Source organism: Hemicordylus capensis, chromosome 5 (assembly GCF_027244095.1).
Source record: "Hemicordylus capensis ecotype Gifberg chromosome 5, rHemCap1.1.pri, whole genome shotgun sequence".
Lineage (NCBI taxonomy): Eukaryota > Metazoa > Chordata > Lepidosauria > Squamata > Cordylidae > Hemicordylus > Hemicordylus capensis.
In genome coordinates, this window is record NC_069661.1 from 35,177,418 (window position 1) to 35,200,253 (window position 22,836).

The following is a 22,836-nucleotide window of genomic DNA, read 5'->3' on the forward strand; positions in this document are numbered from 1 at the left end:
AGGTGGCCCAAGAAATTGTGCTGCTTGAGGCCAAGACCAGTATGACGACCTCCCCCCTCTTGTGTTTCATGGGCAGGTGGGTGCTCCCAGTCCATGCTGCCAAGCCAAACCAGGTGACGGGGCACTGCTATCTCCGAAAAAGCTTTTGTCTATTTCCTTGATCATTCTCGACGTTGAAGTTTAGCATATTGTTTAAGCAATGTGTCTGAACTAAATCCTCACCTTGTTTCCAATTCCCAAGGAAGCTTTTTGGCCTAGGATCAGCTGACAAATGTTCTACATATAAATACAGGAGATCAAACTTTTCAGTGTAGTCCAAAGGTAGTGCCTCTCGTGTCCATCTTGCTACAGTTTACAGTGAAATACTCTGTCGTCTTTCTTCCACCTCTGATTTCCTGCTCTAGGCTGAAAGAAGGTTTTAAAGAATAAACCTTTTGACCACATGCTTCATTGAAAGAGGTATACAGTTCATTTCCAGATTGTATTCCCATAAGAGCCTAAGAAAAACAATTCATTTCTTGGAACAGATGCCAAGTAAAAGGGGAGAGCATGTGATTTCGAAGTTCATTCTGCAAGTGCATAACTGCAAAGTGCATAAGGTTCAGCAGGTTGATCAGACAGTTTGATAATAGTGTAGGGTGGTAAAATATCCTTGTTTTAATAATGAGCAAAACTAATTATTGCTAATGCAAGGCTGTATTACATTCACAGAAATCAAATCTCCTCTCCATTCCAGGATCTTAATGAAAAAAAACATATTTTATTTATTTTAATTTTATTTAACACACTTCTATACCACACAAAACACAAGTTCTCTGGGTGGTTTAAAAGAAAATAAAAACAACCAATAAAAAGATCAACACATTTCAACAATTAAAATTTAAAACATTAAAAGTATTAAAACACAATTAAAATGATATCTAATTAAAAGCCTGGGTGAACAAATGCATCTTGACTGCCTTTGTAAAAGCTGTATGAGATGGGGAGGCTCTTATTTCAGCAAGAACTGTGTTCTAAAGCCTCAGGGCAGCAATGGAGAAGGCCCGTCTGCAGTTTCCAGACTACGTACAAAGGCAGCCCCACATAGAGTGCATTGCAGTAGTCAAGTCTGGAGGTGACCAGCAGATGTGCTACTGTTCTGATGTCATTTTTCTCAAGAAAAGGATGCAACTGGCGTATCAGCCGAAGCTGATAAAAGACATTTCTGGCCACTGCCTCAACCTGGGACACCAGGGAGAGTTTTGTGACCAGAAGCACCTGCAGACTGCGTACCTGTTCCTTCTGGGGAAGTGTGACCCCATCCCGAACTGGCAGATCAAAATCATCTCCCGAGTTCTGACCCCGCACAATAAGTACCTCCGTCTTATCTGGATTCAGCCTCAGCCTGTTACCTCTCATCCAGCCCATCACTGCCTCCAGGCAGGCATTTAGTTGCTGTGTTGAGACTTTCTCTGTTACTATGATTGCTTCTCTCATGTGTTTGTGTGCGTGTAGTTTTTTAAAGCTGAGATTTCCATTTTTCTCATTTTAGTACATAACAAAATAAATTGGAATTGCAGCTCTATTGCAAGAAATTCCTGATGTACGTTGATTACATTAGTGATTCTATGTAACTTTATTGACTCACATACCGAGTGGTGCCAGTGGAATGCAAAATCAGCGCAACCATCGCCTCCTCCCTGGGCAGCCCCCGGAGCTACTCAAAAAGTATAATGCGAAGATGAGTGACAGCTGGAGAGTAAGATGGAATGTTGGGCAGAGTAGAGTGCATGATCGTTGGGAGATAAAGGTTGACTTTAAAAGGCTAGTGAGAAAAAACACTGGTTATCGCATAAGTTATTAGTTAGAGACATTGGCCGACATTCTGTGCTGGGGACCTGCCCAGGGGGGTTCTGTGAAAGGCAGCCTTGGTGGTATTGTGGAGGCAGGAAGTTGCACAGTGACCTAAAGCAACATGTGAGCATTTGCACTGAGCTACTTTCCCAGTGGAAGCTGCATTGTGAAAGTGCCTGTGTGATGCGTTGGCTCATTGCACAACTTCTCATCTCCATACCACCACCGGGGCTGCCTTACATTGGGTGTTGCACTCTGTGGAACATTGGCAGTTATTTTCTTAATTACATGACCCCAGTAACTGGCAGTTATCTTAAATACATCCTTTGCTACACATTCTAGCTAAGATTTGCTGATCGTTAATTCAGTAGGTGGTGGCAGATTTTAATCTAGCTGGGATCCTGGATATGTCACACCAGAAGTCATAGCACGCAGAAATAGGGTGCAGCTTCACTAGCGAGGCAGGTGTTTCCATTTGACATTCTCCCTTCCCCCTGCACCCTTTCATGCTGCAGCCACAGCGAGGGCTTTTTGGGAAGCTCAGAGGCTCCCTAGGGAGAAGGCACCAGTTGTGCAGATTCTGTGTTTCCATGGAGGATCCCTCTGCATGTGAGCCATTATTTTTTCTATGTTGATTTGATTATTGAACTGAGTTGTTTATAGACACAGCTTTAGCATATGTATATGGAATAGTTTGTGTATAAGAATTATGAGTTTCCTGTATTTTGAAGCTTAAGAACAAGTGCCAGTAGGTTTTTTTAATATTACACAATCATTAATAGAGCTTATAACTTGTAAAACAAGTTCCAGTAGAAACTAATCTGCCTACTTGCCTTTCACTATCCCTACAATTGGACTAAATTTGGTCCAAGTCTGTTAGGAAGTTCACAAGTTAGCCCACTTAGCCTCAAATGTTCATGCATCTTCCATCTTGAATTTCAGTGGGTGACATATTCACAAAATATACATTTGAGGTGTCCCTATGTGTGCCTACAACTGCACCAAATTTGGTCCAAATCGGTTAGGCGGTTCAAGTTAAGCTCAATTGCACCTCAAATGTTCACATGTCTGCCATCTTGAATCAGGGTGGATGACCATTGAGGTGTCCCTGTGTGACACTCACTACAACTGTACCAAGTTTGGTTCAGATTGGTTAGGCAGTCCACAAGTTAGTCCTCTTGTACCTCAAATGTTTATACATCCACCATCTTGAATCGGGGTGGATGACATCATCACAAACTACACGGTTGAGGTGTCCCTACATCTGTACCCAGTTTGGTTCATATTGGTCCAGGCATTGAGAAATTGATGGGATGGGGGTGCACACACACACAGAAACACACCCACATGGAATGCCGGGTGATCTCATAAGCCTAGTGGAAAGTAGGCTAAAGAAGTGAATTTAAGCTTATCGTTTATGACAATTTGACAGTTGTAATCCCTTCTGAAGATTCTGCTTCCTGTAGTCTTGCAGGCATCCTTAAGGGAAGAGAAGAAACTTCGTGTAGAAAATGCTAAACTGAAGAAAGAAATAGATTTGCTGAAGCAGGAATTGATCCAGGCAGAAATTCGAAATGGAGGTGACTGAACTAGGACTTGGGGGGAAATATCATCTTATGCAAGCATAGCTCCTCTAGTAATTTTTGTTTTGAGTATTTTGTTTCTTTGCCTCATGCAACAGACCACAGAAAAGGCTAAGAAATATACTTGTCATCTGCTTCTGTATTTTAAAAGAGTGAATTTTTTGAATTGTAAGAACCATAGGAGTAATTTTATTGCTGGTACCTACTTCAGAAATGCACTGTAATTCTCATGATGTTCAGCAGTAAAAAGCAGATCAAGTTACTGTATGTAAGTGAATACACAATTGGAAGCAAAACCAAAGTCTTCAATGAGCACTATATCTTAGTCCAAGCAGAGTTTTGCAGACTCCTTGTAACTAGCAGAGCCAAGGTTTTAAATCAGTTGATTGGATTTCATGTTTAAGTAATGGATGTTTAAGAAACTAAATCTGGAATATTCCTTTGAATATATTGGGGTAACTTTAATCAATGTTTTGTGCTTAAAATTTAGTGAAACAAGTCTCAGTACCACACAGTGAAACAGCTTCTACAGCTTCATTTTCAGAAGGCTTCTCTCAGCCTCCACCTGCTGCAGCCGCCACACCTGGTGCCAAAGACCAATCTAAAGGAGCAGGCGAAGAAAAAAAGAAAAAGGACAAAGCAGAAAAGAAAGGTACTTCTGCAGATGTTACTTGGACATTTTCAATATACAATTTCATCAATAAAGATCTTTAGTATTACTGGAAAGAAATTTCAGGAAAGGGAGGTCACTTCCCACATCGTGAATAATAAATTCAAAGACGTTTCAGGAAAATTATTCTGGTTCCTCAGAATCTTACATAGAAAAGGTAAACCGAGCACACATCCATTTGTAGGATACTGCAGTGTTAGATGTGCTTTCCATATGAATCTGGGTTTTATTTTTGGTGTTTTTGTATTTTTGTTACTGAGAATGTACCACTATTAAATCTGGCTCAAACAGAAAATTGGCAAAATGTTATGAATACTTATAAAATTCTGTTCTGGAGTCTGTTAGAATATATTAAGTGAAACACAGCTCTGGCTCCTTTTCTAGGGAAGTTGCTTCTAATGGGGATACCATGTGAACTAGACAAGAGTCGTAGCAAGAAGTAAATATAATATGTGATATGAAGGAATAGAAGGAGCCAAGCAACAAATTATAGAATGGGCAATGGTGTACCTGAAGAGATGGGTGCTTGTTTGCTTTTTAATGACAAAACCAGTTTTTAGTTTTAAATCCCCCTGAAAGTAGCATGTAGGACTGGCCTAAATTGTTTCCCTGCATTAATTCCCAATATGACTCCAGTGTAATATAGCTATAGTTCTCTTATTGGTGGGGGAGGGGAGAACCACTTCCTAGGACAAATGGATTGCCAGTTGATGGTATAGAGCAGGGATTGTCATCATTGGGTCCCCAGATGTTATTGGACATCAACTCCCATAATCCCCAACTAAAGGCCACTGGGGCTGGGGATTATGGGGGTTGGAAGTCCAATAACATCTGGGGACCCAACGTTGAGAATGCCTGGTATAGAGGGGGCAATTAGTGTGCAGGTTGGTTTTCCTCAGTTACTTTGCAGAGTTGACCTTTTATTTTCAAGATATGAAGTGCATTCAAGCCCAGATTCATGAAACTCCCTTATGCTTTGCTCCCAGCGTGCTTAGATATCAGGAGAGGGATTTATATGAGAACTGCAGAACTGTAAGCCTTTATTGAAGCAATTTTCAGAATTAGGAATGCATACCAGTGCATAGCTGTTGGCTTTCAACTCTACTTTTAATATAAAATGTATATATTAACTGTAAGGAGTAGAGTGGGCAAGGTGATCGATAAATAAATATTTTAATTAGCTTATGTGGACTAAAAGCTCAAAATACAACCCATTGAGGTCGTCTGGAGAGGTCTGTCTCCAGTTGCCATCTGCTCGGCTGGTGGCCGCACAGGGATGAGCATTCTCGGTTGCTGCCCCGAGACTGTGGAATGCGTTCCCTACTGAAATATGATCCTCTCCATCTCTGACAATTTTTTAAAAGCATTTGAAAACCCACCTCTTCACCCAAGCTTTTTCAGCTTTTTAAATTTTTAAGTTTTAATCTGTTTGATTTTTAGATTGCCTAAATTGTGTTAAGATTTTTGTATATGTTTTAACTTGTTTTATGTTATTGTTAACGACCCAGAGATGAAAGTTTGGGGCAGTGTACAAATCTGACAAATTAAAAAATAAAAGAAACTACACACTCTCAGTATAAATTTTCTTAAGGTTTATACATTCATTTAATAAAAAAGGAACATTCATTTTATTTTATTTAAAATATTTATAGACCACCCCTCCAGTAAACTACTGCTTAGGGCAGCTCAACAAAATCTATCAACAAAATAGATGCAATATAAAATAAACTATTAATAAAGTTAAAAGACCAGGCTAAAACCACATTTAGTTTCAAATTAAAAGTTATTAATAGAAAGCTAAAAACTGAGAACCAAAAAACCTACCAGATAAAAGAGAGACTTTAAATATGTCCCTGATAAGATATTATTCCAGTTTATCGATATTTAAGAAAACTTGCTGATATAGAATTGTAATATTTGGTCTTGGATCTGAAATCATGGAGATTATTCCAAAATATGTAGTGAGAGATTTTGGAGAAAAAACATTATTTTTATTAATTTCCTTCAGTCACATTCCAAGGGTTTATATATAGGTGAACCCTGTTATTCATGGGGGTTCTGTTGTGCTGGGGAACCATAGATAGAAGGGCATTGAAGTCCAATAGGATGGGGATGGGGGTAGCTTCCTGGAGGCTGGCAAAGGACATAAAAAGAAACCACAGAGGGGGAAGGGAGAGAAAGTGCCTTGCTGTGCTCTGTGGGTGTCCAGCTGTCCAGGAACACCCCTCCTCAATTTCCCCATTCCTACAAAAAATGACGGGGGGGAATGCTTCTTTAAATAAACACCAATTAGCCACAAAATGGGTTCCTATTGACAAAATGGCAGCCGGAAATGGCATCCAAGGTCATTTCCTGCCATCTAGGAACCACGGATATGTGGGGTTTAACTCTTTTTTGTATCCACGAGATAATGAGGTCGGGTTTCAATTAGACACCCGCAGGTATACAGAACCGCAGATAGCAAAGTCCACCTGTATTTATATAACTTTCTGATTTCTTTCCTTTTGGCAGGAGAAAAGAAGGAGAAAAAGCAGCAGTCGGCTGCAGGCGATGACTCAAAGCCTATAGATGTTTCTCGGCTTGATCTCCGTATTGGTTGCATCACAACAGCAAAGAAGCATCCAGATGCTGATTCTCTGTATATTGAAGAGGTTGATGTTGGAGAAGCAAGTCCTAGAACGGTTGTCAGTGGTCTAGTAAAATTTGTTCCTTTAGAAGAGGTGGGTGGAATCTTATCTATCTATGTTTACTCTTACATCCCATTCTTCCTCCAGGAAGCCCAGAGTACTCTGCATAGTTACTTATCCTCACAACGCTCTTGTGAGATAGGTTAGAATATATGGCTGGCCTAGTGTCACCTGGTGAATGTCAAGATTGAACAGCGATTTGAACTTGGGCTTCCCCAGTCCTAATGCAATCTCCTAACCACTAAACCGTGCTGGCTCTCTGGAATTTCTTTGCTATTTTTTGGCTATGGGGTATTTTTAACAGATTTTTATTAGATTGTATCATAGTTCAGCATTTTACATCTGGCGCTTACTGTATGTAGCATATATATTTGTGATACTCTCAGGAATCCTGAAATAATTTAAACATGTAGGTTAAAAAATCAGCTGTAAAATCTAACTACAACTCAAGGACCTGTGCTGGTCCCTTTCCTATATGTTTCACAGAGAAGACCAATTACCCCTTACTCTTCAGCTTCAAAGCATTTATCACTGCATCTTGCTCTGCCGTGCATATTATAATAAGTTGGGTCTTATGGCAGATGGGCAGGTTAGGACACCTTTTTTCTCCTTAACCAAGTTGTAGTGCCTCTGTACATACCTGTTACATTCTATCAGTCAAGCAGTTAATGTGTCGTTGTTAACTACTTTCATACATGTACACCTCTTTGCTTTATACACTACTGGAAATGTGTCAAGGTGTTACTTTGTTTCCCCTAGGAAGTTACGGGGATAGTGATAGAAAAGAGATAAAATAGTGGTCTTCACCTGCTGCAAAAGAGGCACCATTTGAAGGGGTGATTCTCTTATATTTAGCAGGAGGAGAGCAACTGGCCCAGTTCACTCACAGCACAGCATCCCTCTACTGGGTGTTGCTGCTTTCTGTCCTGTGTTTATTTTAGGTTGTGAGCCTTTTTAGGACATGGAACCATCTTGATTCTCCCCCCCCCCCATGTGAACAGCTTTGAGAGCTTTTGTTGAAAAGTGTTTTATAAATGTCCATAGTAGTATTAGTGTTGCTGTATCCTAATCTTGCTATTGAGCAGCATTGGGCATGCCGTCCTAATATTTGGAGCAATTTTGAGTGGGTGGCTCACTTCAAATGCTTGTGAATCAGCACAATATGTTCCCAATATGCATCTGTTCTTCCTTTCTATGACTACTCGCTTTCTTCTGCACCATCTTGCAGGGCCCCTGGCTCCTCAGGCTTCTGGGGGCAGGAAGCACTGTTTCCTCTAAGACGTGTGCACATGCGCATGCTCACAAATCTTTGGATGTCTGCTCAGTTCATTTTAGATCCTGTTCAGGTTGAATTGGGAAGGCCATATTCTGAATTCATGCATGCACACATTGCCTTGATATTGCCACTCAGAACAAAACTCCTTCTGCACAGAGATCAAAACAATTAGAGGGACCACTGGTGGGGAGGGGCGGAGGTTAAGCACCTGGTTCCTCCTGTCATCAATCTGACCACCCAGAAGGGAAGTCCAGGAAGATAGTCCACAATCCAAACTGGGCTGCAGAAACAAAACACAGCTTGGAATAGTTCTCTGTATCAGGCTCGGGCTGAAAGCTGTCGACACGAGGGTTGACAAATGTTGTCTTCCAGCAGCTAACAGAAAGCTGTTGACCTGCTTTATAGTCCAAGCTGATAACTCTCAGCTGGCAGGGATTCAAGGCTTATCAGCCCTCTGCAAGGGGCGTTTACTCCTGATAGTTTCCAGCTGTGCTCTTCTTCTTGTGACATGCCGTTGCGGTGGAGTCAGTGGGGCTTGCCTGCACAGCTCATCCTCTAGTCCAGGGGTGTCAAACTGAGGCCCTCCAGATGTTGATGGCCTACAACTCCCATCATCCCTGGCTACTGGCCATGGTGACTGGGGATGATGGGACTTGTTGGCCAACAACAGCTGGAGGGCCACAGTTTGACACCCCTGCTCTAATCTGTCCATCGCTGTCTCTGCTGCCCCAGACTGCTGCGCCTGATCTGAAACACCAGCCGGACCCTCCTCAGCCATCTCTTGGGAACTGACAACTGGGCTCAGGCACCCCTGCATCCGCTGGAAGGCTGTCAGCTTCCCCTTCCTCCTTGTTATCTGAGACAGAGGGCGTGACACTTCCTCCTGCAGGTGGGGAGGGTCCAAGGCTTCTCTCCCATCACTTTCACTGCCCAGCCCTCTAATCGGTGTTCTGCCTTTAAATAAGCCCATGCACCTTTCAAATGCTTCTAGCCCCCTCCCACCTATCCCTGCCCCGTTGTTCCCTTTCCTCTCAATGGGGTGTTCCCCTGCTGTTCTTAACATGGTACTAGCTGCCCCCAGTCCCACTGTCTCACAGCTAATTGGCAGCAAGCGATCCTAGCCCTGCCACCTCACAGCTGATCAATGGCACACAGGGTGAGAGCTGCATTGCCTCCCACCATGCTACCCGGTCTCAGACCCATGAGGCGAGGTCAAGTCATGGAAGTTTTCACACATTAGTCTATGTTGTGTGTTAGTATGGATGAAGAACAACAAAACACCACTATCATTTCAGACTAAACAAAAATAAAATTTGGCTCTTCCTATGTAAATCAGCTCAGTGGGAGATCTTGCTACTTAATGATAATCAAATCCATCCTTCTCTGAAATTTTTTTATTAGCAGGCATCTAGACAGCTGCTTGGGGCATTCCCAGTGGAACTTCGGAATCCATTCTCCATGTCATAATTCAAACTGCTTTTGAACTTTCCTTCATCTCTATAAAGATTTGCCTGTCACACACAGTTCTTTGGAGCCACACATTCATGCATTTAGGACATGACACTTCAGGATCCACATTAGGTCCAACTGCTCACTCTTTCTCATCTAGGAAATAAAAGAGGGATACTCTGTGTACAGCCAGCTCTGTGGTCTGCATATACTTTGGCAGTTTTATTCTGCCAGCAATTGCATCAACTTATGAGAGGCCTTTTGTTGTTGGCTTCGTCTGTAGCCCAATATAGTTTAAAGCAGCCAGTGTATTGTGTTAGCCTCTTACATAAAATATAGTGGAACCTCCTCACTTGAGGCAACCTGGAGGATTCTCAAGCTGTTTGGAATTGCTTTGAAGGCTCCCTGGCTGAACATATTGCGATAAGTCAGATCCTGAGTGCAAAGCAAAACTAATGCAAAATATTATTTGAGGTGGTTGTGGGAGGCAGGTCTGCCCAGCATCCTGTCTTTTGTTGGACAATCCGTGATGCTTCAAAAGAGGGAAAATATCTCTTCATTCCCTCAGGTGGTCCCAGATGGGTCTTCCTTAATTTTATCCAACAATTCTTTGAAACCACTAAAGTTGCTCTCTTGTAGCCACTAATTATTTCACTTGCACATTTATCTATTTATTTATTATTTTACATATATATCCTGCTCTTCTGGTATTAATTTAAAAAACCTGCTGCTTTAATTATGGGTAGAATACAAAGAATGGTAGGTTGAAGGTGTTCGTGTAGGGAGATGCTGGTAGGCTTTAGGTTATGTTTTAAAGCCTTCTGATTTGTTTAAAGGAGGTTGATTTGAATTACTATTATCAAAAGAGTAATTGATTTCCATAAAACTTTGCTGTGTTATTTGGAGAGACTCATAGCTGTCTTTGTAGTATTCTTCCTTGGGAAAACCCAGGAGCATTTATATTTTTAGATTAATGAGTTGCAGTACACGTTATGTGTAACCATTTTAATTTAATTTGCTCCCCAAAATGCATCCTCTGTCTGGCATTTGGGATCAGTGAGTGCGCGTACCATAATTACATCCTGATATTTTGTTATCCTTTCTCTGATTCGGTTTAAAAGCAAATTTTCAGCAAAAATCCCAGTGTAACAATGTTAAAAGCTAAAACCCGGGACCACAAAAGAATGGAAAGCTAATAAAACATGGTTTCAGCTATTATCCCACCACATCAGGACGCAATGTTTACATCTTTATTGCACCCTGTTGCGTCTGTGTATTAGAAAGACAGTTATTCGTAATTGGCCGTTTCCTGACTTCTACTGCTGAATTATAGTCTTGCAAGAATGTTAATTGTTGCAGACGTATTGGTATCTGCATTCGCGCGCGTGTGTGTGTGTGTGTGTGTGTGTTACTGTGTGTTTTGCATGGATTAAAGTTTTCTTTGTGGAAGAAATTTGGAAAAAGCGATCTAAATTCTGTTTAACTGCTATGCCCATTCGCAGATGCAGAACCGTGTGGCAGTGTTCCTCTGCAACCTGAAGCCAGTGAAAATGAGAGGAGTGGTGTCCCAGGCCATGCTTATGTGTGCTAGCTCACCAGAGAACGTGGAGATTCTGATCCCTCCTCCTGGGGTTGTTCCTGGAGAAAGAATCACATTTGAAGGCTTTTCTGGTAAGCAAAAGTATCCTCGAGGCCGAGATATAGGAAGAAATAGTTATGGTTTTATTCAGTCAGAACTATCAAGTGAGTTAAATGTTCTTTTAAGTAGATGTACATCTGCTGTTGATATTTTGTAGTGTAGCAAAATATACACAGGAATAGGAACAAAACTACCCAGTAGTTTAAACTATTAAGGCTAGAGAGGGAAATAATTGTTTCTTTTTATGACCTTGCCGTTCTAGTACATTCAGCATTTTCAGAAGAGAATTTTAAGAAGCAGGTTTATTTCAGCTGTTATCTGCACCAACCTCCCCTACAACATTTTTTCACTTAATTTATTTTGCTTTTTCTTACCTCACTATAATGCTTTGCATTCTTCCTTTATTTGTGCTCTTAAGGGGGAAAAGCACTGAATCTGTACAACAGACATAGCTGTCAGGAGCGCCATAGGTCAGTGATGGAGCATGTGCTTTGCATGCAGGAAGTTACATGTTTGATTCCTGGCATCACCATTTGAGGAATGCAGATAGCCAGGCTAGGAAAAAACTTGTCCTGAGACCCTGCAGAGGCACTGCCTGTTGGAATACAAAGTAATAGGCTTGATGGCTTCATAAGAATATAGGAAGCTGCCTTACAGTGAGTCAGACCATTGGTTCATCTAGCTCAGTATTGTCTACACAGACTGGCAGCAGCTTCTCCAAGGTTGCAGACAGGAATCTCTCCCAGTCCTCTCTTGAGATGCCAAGGTGGGAACTGGTAACTTTATGCCTGCAAGCATGTAGATGCTCTTCCCGGAACAGCCCCATCCCTTATGGGGAATATTTTAGAGTGCTCACATGTAATCTCCCATTCATATGCAAACCAGGGTTGACCCTGCTTAGCAAAGGACCCTGCTTAGCTCTCCTCCCAGTTGCACCAGTTTAGGTACAGCAGTCCAACCTGCACTTTTATCAGTAACTTTTAAAAGTGCAAAACATTAATTTTATTTTTTTTAAGGTGAGGGAATGTTGAACGTCCTGTATGTGAAGTATCTGACTATTCCAGATCAGAAACACTCCTCCCTCCCTCCCTCCCTCCCTCCCTCCTCCTCCTCAACCCTTAAATTAGTGAAAGGTGTCTGACAAATGGTTGTTTTTTTACAAACAGGCTGCTCTTTAAGGATAAATGAGGATAAACTCGTTAAGAATAAACGAGCTGTTTTAAGGATAAAGTTGCTGTAATAAAGAAAAAGGGGCAGGACACTGGTCAGGCTTGGAAACATCGGAGATGCTTTTCAAAGTAGTGCTGTCTTTTCATTACTACTTCACTAAAGTACAAACTTCCATATAAACAAGCATGACCTGCCATACCGTGTAAAGGATGTAAACCACTTAGAGATGCAGGCTGAGGTGGTATATAAGTGCATAAAATAAATACCCACTGGAGATGATCAGTTGTGAAGCAGAGTGTGTGCCAGCAACGTGATATTTTTAGTGAAAACTCGTGCAGAAATAAGCTGGTGGAGGAAAAAAATGAAATCCTCTGGCCTTGTTCGGCTCAGATTGTCACTAACAATCTCATCAGCTATTATACAGTCAATTGGAGCTCTTGCACCCCCTCCCCCACGCCTGGTGAACCCCTACTTTTCCAAGATGAAATTGAATGGAAAGTTCTGAATGTTGCAAAATTGAACTTGCAGTTCAGCCACACGACAATACAGCAAGGCTTTTCAGTATTTCCTAGGACCTTTTCAAACGGTAAGAGAAACTAAAATTTGTAGTTAGTTCGTGTTCTAGGAAGAAATGCCTTTTCTTTTTCATAAGTACATTTTCTCCAGCAATCAGTCACCCAGCAGTGGCCCGTCTCATGCTTCTGAGATACTCACAAGCAGGGCAGATGGAGATGGGCATCCTCTGTTTACCAACATCATCAACTTATCTGAGGAGTGCTACCTCTGAAGATGGAAATTTCATTGATTGTGACATTTTGCCGAATTGATCGGACAATTTGGTGCTGTACTTTTTCAGACTGGTTCAGTGTCACATGCAGGTTCACTGTCACAGCGAATATGTATTTTAAAACTGTTGTTCTAATAAGTGGCTAAAAGGCCATTAGAATGGTAACAACCCCAGTAGAAATAGTGCTTATACAAAATTACAAAATATGCACAGTGCCCATTCAAGTATCAAAGAGTTAAGAGAGTGATGGCTTATACCAAATTACATCACTAGTTTGAAATAAAAATGTCTGGGGTAAAGAAAACTGCGATTAATGTTCTTTCCCTTTGTGCCTATTCTACCTAAACTTCAACCAGACAAATGCTTTCATTCCCAGATGTTAAAATCTAACATTTTACATTGACCTTTTTGATTTGCTTGCATTAAACTAGATTTATGTGTGGAAATAACATGAATATTATGATCCACCAAAATGTAGTTTCTTGAGTCTTCATCCTTTCATTTCCAGCAGTTATGATTATCTTTAGGAAGTTTTTTATTCTTACCAGTTAATCATATTTGAGGAATTAGTTTGTTCCATTAAAGTTTCCAGGATATTGGGCTGGATTTATTTTTTAAAAGAAGGAATAATGGCATTTGTCCGTATTTTGACTTTGTAATTTTTGCTAAATTTTCTGTTAAGGATACTCTAAACTTCCTTATTGATAATTTCCAAAGAATGAAGCAGTGATCTAGAAATACATGCCGCGTAACTTTTAAACTCTTACATTTATTTACTTTGAATTGCATGTTAAACTATAGTATAAGCTATGGCACTGCCTAGTAGGTCGCCCCCAAGAGCAACACTGTGGGGCTATTCACACGTGCGTGCAAAGCCGGGCTAAGGGAGCCCAGCCGAGTTTTGTACGCCCACGTGAGCCGCCAGGATCACATCCGATTCCAGCAGCACCATGGCGGGATCCCACTTGTGGAACCTCCCCTCAAAATGGTTCTGCCACTCTTGTGTCAGCTGGCAAACTTGGGAGAGGGGATCCCCAAAATTATTGGAGCTCCAGGCAGGGTGGATTTGATTTAAATCAAACTGATTTAAATCACGATTTAAATCACTAGCAGGGTGGATAAAAATAAAAAAAATCTGATTTAAATAAAAAAAATCCGATTTAAATAAAAAATTTTTTTATTTAAATCGGATTTTTGATTTAAATCGGATTTTTTTGATTTAAAACGGATTTTTTTTATTTTTATCCACCCTGCTAGTGATTTAAATCGTGATTTAAATCAGTTTGATTTAAATCAAATCCACCCTGGCTCCAGGGTGCGGGGCAGCGCATCCCAGCACCCCGACCCTCAAAGCTACCGGCAGGAGCTGGTGCTCGTCTGGGCGGGCTATCCGTCTGCCCAGGGAAGGACTGCTCATCTGCAGTGAGGTCAAGTTTAACCAGCCTTCCCCACAGCCCGCCTCGAACCCTGCTTACTGGTTGTGAAAAGAGGCTCTATAAGTGTCTATGACGGTAAGCTGTGGTGTGCCATTTTATTAATATCAAATTCATTCATCTTCTCCCATCCTTGTCGAACGTTCATAATGGAATTTTGTTTGTTCATTTACTTCTTGTTAGTAAAGCAGGAAGTAAATGAACAAACAAAATTCTAGCAACCACATCCGCATGGGTGAGGGACTATAGTGAGGGAAGGCTTTTAGGGAGGACTAGGCCTCACTTAGAGAAACTGCTAGGAGGGTGGACTCTTCCTTATAAGGGGGAAAGCCTGGGAAAATCAAAACAGAAGAACCAATCCTGTGGACTGGGCTGGAACTACTCTCTCAGCCACCAGCAGGATAAGAGAAAGTTTTCTTCTTAGTTTTTTCTGTCCCAGGAGTGCCCTGAGGAAGCAGCTGGCTGAGAAGCTGCAGGGGAAATGGGAGCCAAGATCCCTGCCTGTAAGTAATGAGATAGGGACCCATTTAGTCAGACGCGTGGGGGAAGTTATTTTCCTTTATTGTATTGCTTGAATTTGAATTGCCAGGTTAATGAACTCATTCTCTCTCTCTCTCTCTCTCTCTCTCTCTCTCTCTCTCTCACACACTCTCTCACACACACACACACACACACTCACTCTCTCTCTCTCTCTCTCTCTCTCTCTCTCTCTCTCTCTGTTCTTATTTTATACCTTTTTCTTTTAATCTGATAATACTTGTTGCTGAATCTTCATTTTGGGTCTGCTACTCTTCATCTTGGGTCTGCCTTAGTCCATATTGTCTCTGATGTTTAACATCTACATGAAACTACTGGGAGAGATCATCAGGAGATTTGGTGCAGGGTGTTTTCAGTATGCTGATGACATCTAGATCTATTTCTCTATGTCAGCATCATCAGGATAACCTCCCTGAATTGCCTGCCTTGAGGTAGTTGTGGCTGGATGTGGGATAACAAACTGAGACTGAATCCAGATAAGACAGAGGTACTTATTGTATGGGTCAGAACTCAATATTATTTCAATCTGCCAGTTCTGGATGTGGTCACACTTCCCCAGAAAGAACAGGTATGCAGTCTGGGGGTACTAATGGATCCAAACCACTCCCTGGTGTCCCAGGTTGAGGTGGTGGCTAGAAGTGTTTTCTGTCAGCTTCAGCTGCATCCATTTCCTGAGATAAACCACCTCAGAACAGTGGTACAAATGCTAGTAACTTCTAGACTTGACTACTGCAATGCACTCCATGTGGGGCTGCCTTTGTACGTAGTCCGGAAACTACAATTGGTACAGGATGTGACAGCCAGGGTCATCTTGGAAAGGCCTTATTACTCCTATACTACTGTACCAAGGTCTGGTTAAAGGTTTTCAAACTGTTTTAATGAGCGATTCACACATGAAGGCCCATTCTAGTTATAGGGGAAATTCTATATCTTGGTTTGACACTGATTGTGTTAAGGCAAAACAATCTTTGGTGGAACATTTCAAACACTATAGGCAGAGTGGCCTTCACTCTAATCTCAGCCTAACCTACTTCACAGAGTTGTGAGGACAAACTTAAGTATGTAGTACACCACTCTGGGCTTCTTGGAAGAAGAGCAGGATATACAATGTAAAAAATAATTTAAAAATATATATATATATTCCAGCTGCCCTGATACAGGATAAGAGACAGTATGAAAGGCTGATCAAAAAGAAAAAGGAGAATGCACAAAGGGAAGTTTGGGCAAAGTTGTTCCAAGCTACTGATAGTAAAGATTCTGCAACTTTCTTGTCAATAATAAGAGCTTACTGTGGAAATCTCCAGCTGAAACAGGATCCCGTGTGACAGCTAAGGCATGGGAGACCTTTTTATGTTCTCATTATGCATCTAAGGCAGCCCATTTGCCATTAGATGCCTCTAGTTTTAAATTTAATGAGCTACCTGTCTGGCCTATGGTTTCAGTCTCAGAGGTGAAGGGACTGATAGCCCAGTTGAAAAGTGGGAAAGCTCCTGGTTATGACCATAGCTCTGTGGAACTTATAGATAAAAATGCTGATTGGTGGGCTCCAGTTCTAGCGGCACTTTTTACAACCATTGACTATGCCAGGAAAGCCCCAGAGGAATGGAACTTGGCACTTATTGTTCCCCTCTTTTAAAAAAAAAAACGGGTGAAATCAAATCCCGCAAATTACCGTCCAATAAATCTGTTAAGTGTGGTTGGAAAACTCTATACCAGACATTGATGTGGTAAGCTGGATGTTAGAGTGGATGGACAATGAGGGGATAATTACTGAAGAACAGGCAGGGTTCAGAGAAGGGCGCTCTATGGTAGATCAGTGCTTGATTCTGCAACATCTTATTGACAAATACTGTGCCCAGCCAAAGGGTGCCCTGTTTGTAGCATTCATGGATTTTAAAGCAGCGTTTGATTTGATAACTAGGGACAATGGAAGAAATTGGAGGTCTCTTCCATAGACCATCGCCTCTTGACCCTTATACATATGCTACATGATAACAATTGGTTTATGGTGAGATACAGTACCCAGGACCATTTAGCGCAGAGGATACCCATTTAGCGGGGAGAGAGACAGGGTTTTGGCCCCTTTGCTCTTCATTTCTTTCTATACACTCATTGACACTCTCTATTAGAGTCAGATTTCCATCCTCTGAAATTAGGGCAGCAACCAGTTCCAGCACTGCTGTTTGCAGATGTCACAGTGATTTGCTCCTTTACAGGAGCACAGAGCCCTTTGAAAATTCGCTACATACTGCTGAGAGGAAGAACTAGAAATTAACTATCTGAAGACCAAAATTATGGTGTTCCAGAACAAATTTGTGCAGCATAAGTGGCAGATTGATGGCCAAGATGGCCGAGAACAAGTCAAGCTCTATAAGTATTTAGGTATGGTTTTCCAATTTAATGGTTATTGGAGAGCACATCTACTCCATGTTACACAAGAGGCACAAAAGAGTACAATGACACTCGGATTATTTTTTGGGAAGGGAGGTGGTTATGTCCCCACTGCAATTCAAGTTTTCAAAGGTAAGCAATTATAAGGATTTCCGCCACCTAGAGCTGGTACAAACCAAATTTTTTTAGAACAATCCTTGAGGTGCCAAGAGGGACGCCCGACGCAGCATTAAGGCTGGAAATGGGGTTAGTACCAATTGAAGCACATGTCTGGGTTGCAAAGAGCTTTTAATATTTGAAATTAAATCTTGGTCAAGCAGGCATTGCACCTCTGGTCCTGATGGACAACTTTGTATCTACACAGAAAGAGGGGGTTGAGAGGAAATTAGAAAGTTATGGGCTAAGTAATGTTGGTAATTAATGGACTATGGGCTAAGTAATGTTGGTCCCTCCTTAGGGATCTTAAAAGCCAAGAAGATATTAGGCAGCGGATTTGGGACATAGTGATTCAGGGAGACAGGCCCCGAGTCAGACATTTTCCTTTCTTAGATGCAACTCACCCTCATAGATCAGCTAAATATTGATATGAGTTTGTTCTTGCCAAATTGAGAAGGGCATTTGCCTCGGCACGCTTGAATGCGCTGCCCTCCGCTCTCTTCATGGGTCGTTACCTCAGTATTCCTTTTGCCCAAAAGTTATGCCCATGTCAGTTGGGAGTGTTTGAGACAATTGATCATATGTTGCTTCACTGTTTTATAGAGAGATTCGGCTAGCACTTTTGTCACCTATTTTGTCTAGATTCCCAGGTAGGCCACCTGCCTTTTATGCCTCTCTCCTTTTGTCTGACCATGATGTTTTGTCTGACATGGCAAAATTTTGCCATGTTGCAAGCTGTGTAAGTAAGTAATTGGTAAAATCATGAGTGTCAACTGAACTATATATATTGTTATATTGTAAATGGTGTTTTGTAAGAAATTACTGGCAGAATCATGATTGCTGGAGGTTACTGCTTAATCTATTGTGTTTATTTTTGTCTGGTCAATGACCGAAATAAAGATCCTATTCCATACTCCTATACTAAAAGAGCTACACTGGCTACCAATAAGTTTCTGGGCAAAATAGAAGGCACTGGTTATAACCTATAAAGTCCTAAACAGCTTAGGCCCTGGGTATTTAAGAGAACGCCATCTTCATTATGAGTCCCATCGCCCATCTGGAGAGGTTTGTCTGCTGTTGCCACCAGCTTGTCTGGTGGTTACGCAGGGACAGGACCTCTTTGTTGCTGCCCCGAGGCTTTGGAATGCCTGAAAAATAACCACCTCTTATTTCCTGCTGAAATAAGAGCCTTCCCATCTCTAACAACTTTTTAAAAGTCTCTAAAGCCTTGTTTTTTTCACCCAAGCTTTTTAACTAGACTGTGGTTTGAAATTGTTTTAAGGTTTCATTTTTTAAAATCTGTTTGATGTTGTTGTAAACTGCCCAGAGATGTAAGTTTGGGGTAGTCTGCAACTTTGAAAAATAAATAAATAAGCAGTACCTACAGTTGTTCTAAAATCATTTGTGTGGTTTTATTTTGGAATGCTTTTGTGTGAAACCCACCTTTCCAAGGAAGGCACTGGAAGCTGGTCCTAGTTGATTATGATGATGATTGTTATTACTTTTGATGTTGTTAATCCTGGTGTACTTGGCTGTTTGTATGGTGAGAGATTGTAGTTTCGTTTGTTAATTGCATTTTATTGTTGTGGACGATTACTTATGAGTAGCTTTGAGCGAATAAAAGATGGAATAACTATGCTGTGTTTTCCCCATAAGGAAGTATGTGAGAGAGACTTTCCCCCTAGAAGACTATATTATGTATGCAATGTAAAGGTTTCACTGTGGAATTAACCAGTGTCATGAGAGGAGGCTTTATGAACTTTACTATTGCTTCTTTTCTATCGGAAACCAGAAATAACTCTGGAGTTTGAATAGTTCCAAACAAAGAGTTTATAACCCATTTTACATAACTTTGGCCTTCGGAGACTTTATCTCTTAGTTGCAGAATAAGAAAATGCTCCCTAAAGCACCAAAGAAAAATAACTGCTCACAACGTCTGGTAGCTACGAAATCAAGGCAGTAACACTAATCTGAAAATACACCATGCACTATTTAACAGTGCAAACAGAGTGTTGAAGCATCAAGTTTTTAGTATTTTAATAATTCTCCTGATCCTCTGCCATCCAAGAAATGTATAAATCTAAGGAAACCCTTTAGGAGGACAGCACAAATTCACAATAGGTGAAGGAGACTTGAGGCAGTTGATGTAGAACTGGTGAAAAGATCTCATATATGTATTGAAACATCAGGCATTTTAAAGGTTGTATCTAAAAGAAGAAGCTTCAGTTTAGAAGCATTTTGATATTTACTACTATTCAGTGACCTCTTAACTGGCAGAACATAATGAGGGTTTTTCTATAAGTAAAATGTGCAGCCCACTCCATCTAGAAAATTTGAGTAGGTACAGAGTATGTGGTTACTAAAACGTACTGGTTGACCATTAGTGGCTTTCACTGCCAAAAACGTTTATCGTTGGTGTCTGTTTCCAAATAGTTCATAGTTCTAATAATTATGCTGTAAAAAAGCCATAGCTGGTACGCCAGCTGTGACTCTACTTGAAGAAGTTGGGCTTTATCTCAGTCACTCATGCTTTAGTAACATCCAGATTGGACTACTGCAATGTGCTCTATGTGGGGCTGCCCTTGAAGACGGTTTGAAAGCTTCAGCTGGTCCAGAATGCTGCTGCAGGGATGCTCATGGGCACAGGTCACTTCATGAGTGTCACACCCATCCTTCAGCAGCCTCATTGGTTACCGATCTGCTTCCAGGCTAGATTCAAGGTGCTGGTCTTGACCTTTAAAGTTCTCAACATGACTTGGGACCAGGGTACCTGTTGGACCGCATTTGCCCATATGAACCTGCTAGGGTCCTCCACTTGGCATATCGGGCCCTGCTCATGGTTCTGACACTAACAGAGCTCTGATTGGCAGGGACTAGGGAAGGGCCTTTTCGGTTGTGGCCCCGCGGTTTTGGAGTGCCCTCCCTGAAGACCTTAGCCATGGTCCCTCCCTGGTTTTTTGCGTTTTTTTAAAATTGAAAACACATCTTTTTAAAGAGGCTTTTACATGTTTTATCTGGTGCTTATATCTGGTAGATTCTTTAGTTTGTAGAGTTCTCAGTTTTTAGCTCTTTTAAAAGTTTAATTTGAAACTTGTTTAAAAATTGTAATTTTAAAAGTGGTTTTAGCCTGGTCTTTTAACTTGTTTGAATTTATTAATCTGTTATTTTACATCTATATATATAATTCTCCTGGGTGTGCCAGGGAAACATGCGTCCCGGCAGCCCAGCTGATTGGCTGGGCTGTGGGGGCGCCTGATTGGTTGGCGCACCCAGGAGAACGGCGGCGGCCATGGCCGGGGAGCCATGCGGGCCCGGCTGCGGAGGCGAGGCAGCGGGCCCGGCCGCGGAGGTGAGCCAGTGGGCCTGGCCTGGCCTGGCCCAGCCGTGGAAGCGAGGTGGCAGGCCGGGCCCGACCGTGGACATGAGGCGGCGGGCCTGGCCGGGCCCGGCCGCGGAGGCGAGCCAGTGGGCCTGGCCTGGCCTGGCCTGGCCACAGACGTGAGGCGGTGGGACTGGCCGGGCCGGGCCCGGCTGTGGAAGCGAGGCGGCGGCCGCACTCGGCCCCGCAGGCGGCGGTGATGGCCGCACTCGGCCCAGTCGCGGTGGCGGCCATGGCAAGGGAGCCAGGCAGGCCCGGCCGCGGAGGCGAGGCGGCGGGCCTGGCCGGGACCGGCCGCGGCGGTGGGTCAGGCCGCGGCGGGCCCCAGCCCGGCCTCAGATGTGAGGCGGCGGGGGCGGCCCAGCCCGCCCAACAGCAAGGTTGTGGTGGGGTGGGGGCGGCCCGGCCGCGGCGGCGGGACTCGGCGGCGGGCCAGGTGGCGGCGGGCCCCAGCCTGCCCGACAGCACGGTAGTGGTGGTGCGGCGGGGCGGGGGCAGCCCGGCCCGGCCGCGGCACTCGGCCCAGCGGCGGCGGCGGCACTCGGGTCAGCTAGTTGTATCTATTTTATTAATGTTGTGAGCCTCCCCAAGCTGTAGTGTACTGGAGGGACAGGGTATAAATACTTTAAATACATAAAATTATTTGGGTAAATACAGGACTCTTGTTAGGTTCTTATGCTATATATCTGTTATGCTATAATTTCTGATTCTTGACAATGGCGTGAAAATGTTGAGGGAGTCATTGGAACCCCTCTGGAGTTTTTTGTTTGGCATTACAAAGTGATTTGAGGAAGAGTCACTTTGCTCTCCTGACCCTATGTAGTCTAGAAGAGCTATGCTTCCAGGCAATAGCTTATAGATTTTTAAGCTGTGGCATTGTTACAGAATTACCATCTTCTGTCTATACTTCCACCTTTTAATTGGTCATGTTTCTTGAGTTTCATTCAATGGAACACTTGCCCCAAGAAGTTCTGTCCTTACTAATGAAGCGGTTTGCTTGCGTTTATACAGGTGGCAACAGAAAAGAACTGTGCACAGTAATTTCTAGATTTATTTATTATTTATTTATTTTAGCAGGTTTATACATCACCTGATATGTGTATCTCTTGCATCTCTAGGCTGTGTCCACAATTTAATATATTTAAGAAATAGAAAACAGAGTAAAAACAATTAAAACAGTTTCATGGGATAAAAACAAACAGTTTAAAATTAATTTCTGTTAAAAGCCTGAGAAAACAGGTGTGTCTTGACGGTCTCCCTAAAAGCAATCAGAGATGGAGATGCTCTTATTTTGACAGGGAGCATATTCCAAAGCCCCAAGGCAGCCCCAGAGAAGGCCCGGTCCCGAGTTGCCACCAAACGAACTGGTGGTAACCGTAACCAGACCTCTCCAGATGATTTTAATAGGCGGCAGGGTTTGTGACAAAGAAGGCACTCTTTTAAGTACCCTGGACCCAAGCCGTCCACTTATGTGATTCAGGTGTCATAAAAGAGGGGTAACGGGTTCTTCAGCTATGTCCTTACACTTCCAAGATTTCCATGGGTCTCAGTTTATCCCTGGTTTGTAGCCCATTCTGGAAATGTGAATTATGATATAAGTTCCATTTACTCTTTCTATAGCAGTGATATAAGCAGGATATAGTTTACTCAGCAGTGAAAATGAAAATCTGGTGGCTATTTTTTGTGGCTACATCAAATATTTAGATGCATTTCAATTTAGACCCTTTTAGTTGCAAATGTGTGTCTTATGGTGTGACAGTGTACTGAAAAGGGGTTTCTGGACCTCCTGGTTTGTCACATACTTGGCGCAGAAAGGTAGAGGAGCAGAGAGATCCCATACCGAACG

At 42.3% G+C, this 22,836-nt stretch overlaps 1 protein-coding gene across 8 annotated transcripts in view; it reads left to right on the forward strand.

Annotated features, from left to right (window-relative positions):
• Positions 1-22,836, forward strand: part of AIMP1 (aminoacyl tRNA synthetase complex interacting multifunctional protein 1) — a 181,274-nt gene that overhangs the window by 153,681 nt on the left and 4,757 nt on the right. For all 8 annotated transcript variants that reach the window (XM_053253549.1, XM_053253545.1, XM_053253542.1 and 5 more), the window contains 4 exons: positions 3,300-3,413; positions 3,907-4,068; positions 6,598-6,806; positions 11,001-11,169. In XM_053253549.1, coding sequence (XP_053109524.1) covers positions 3,300-3,413; positions 3,907-4,068; positions 6,598-6,806; positions 11,001-11,169 — 654 coding nt within the window. The remainder of the gene's footprint in view (positions 1-3,299; positions 3,414-3,906; positions 4,069-6,597; positions 6,807-11,000; positions 11,170-22,836) is intronic.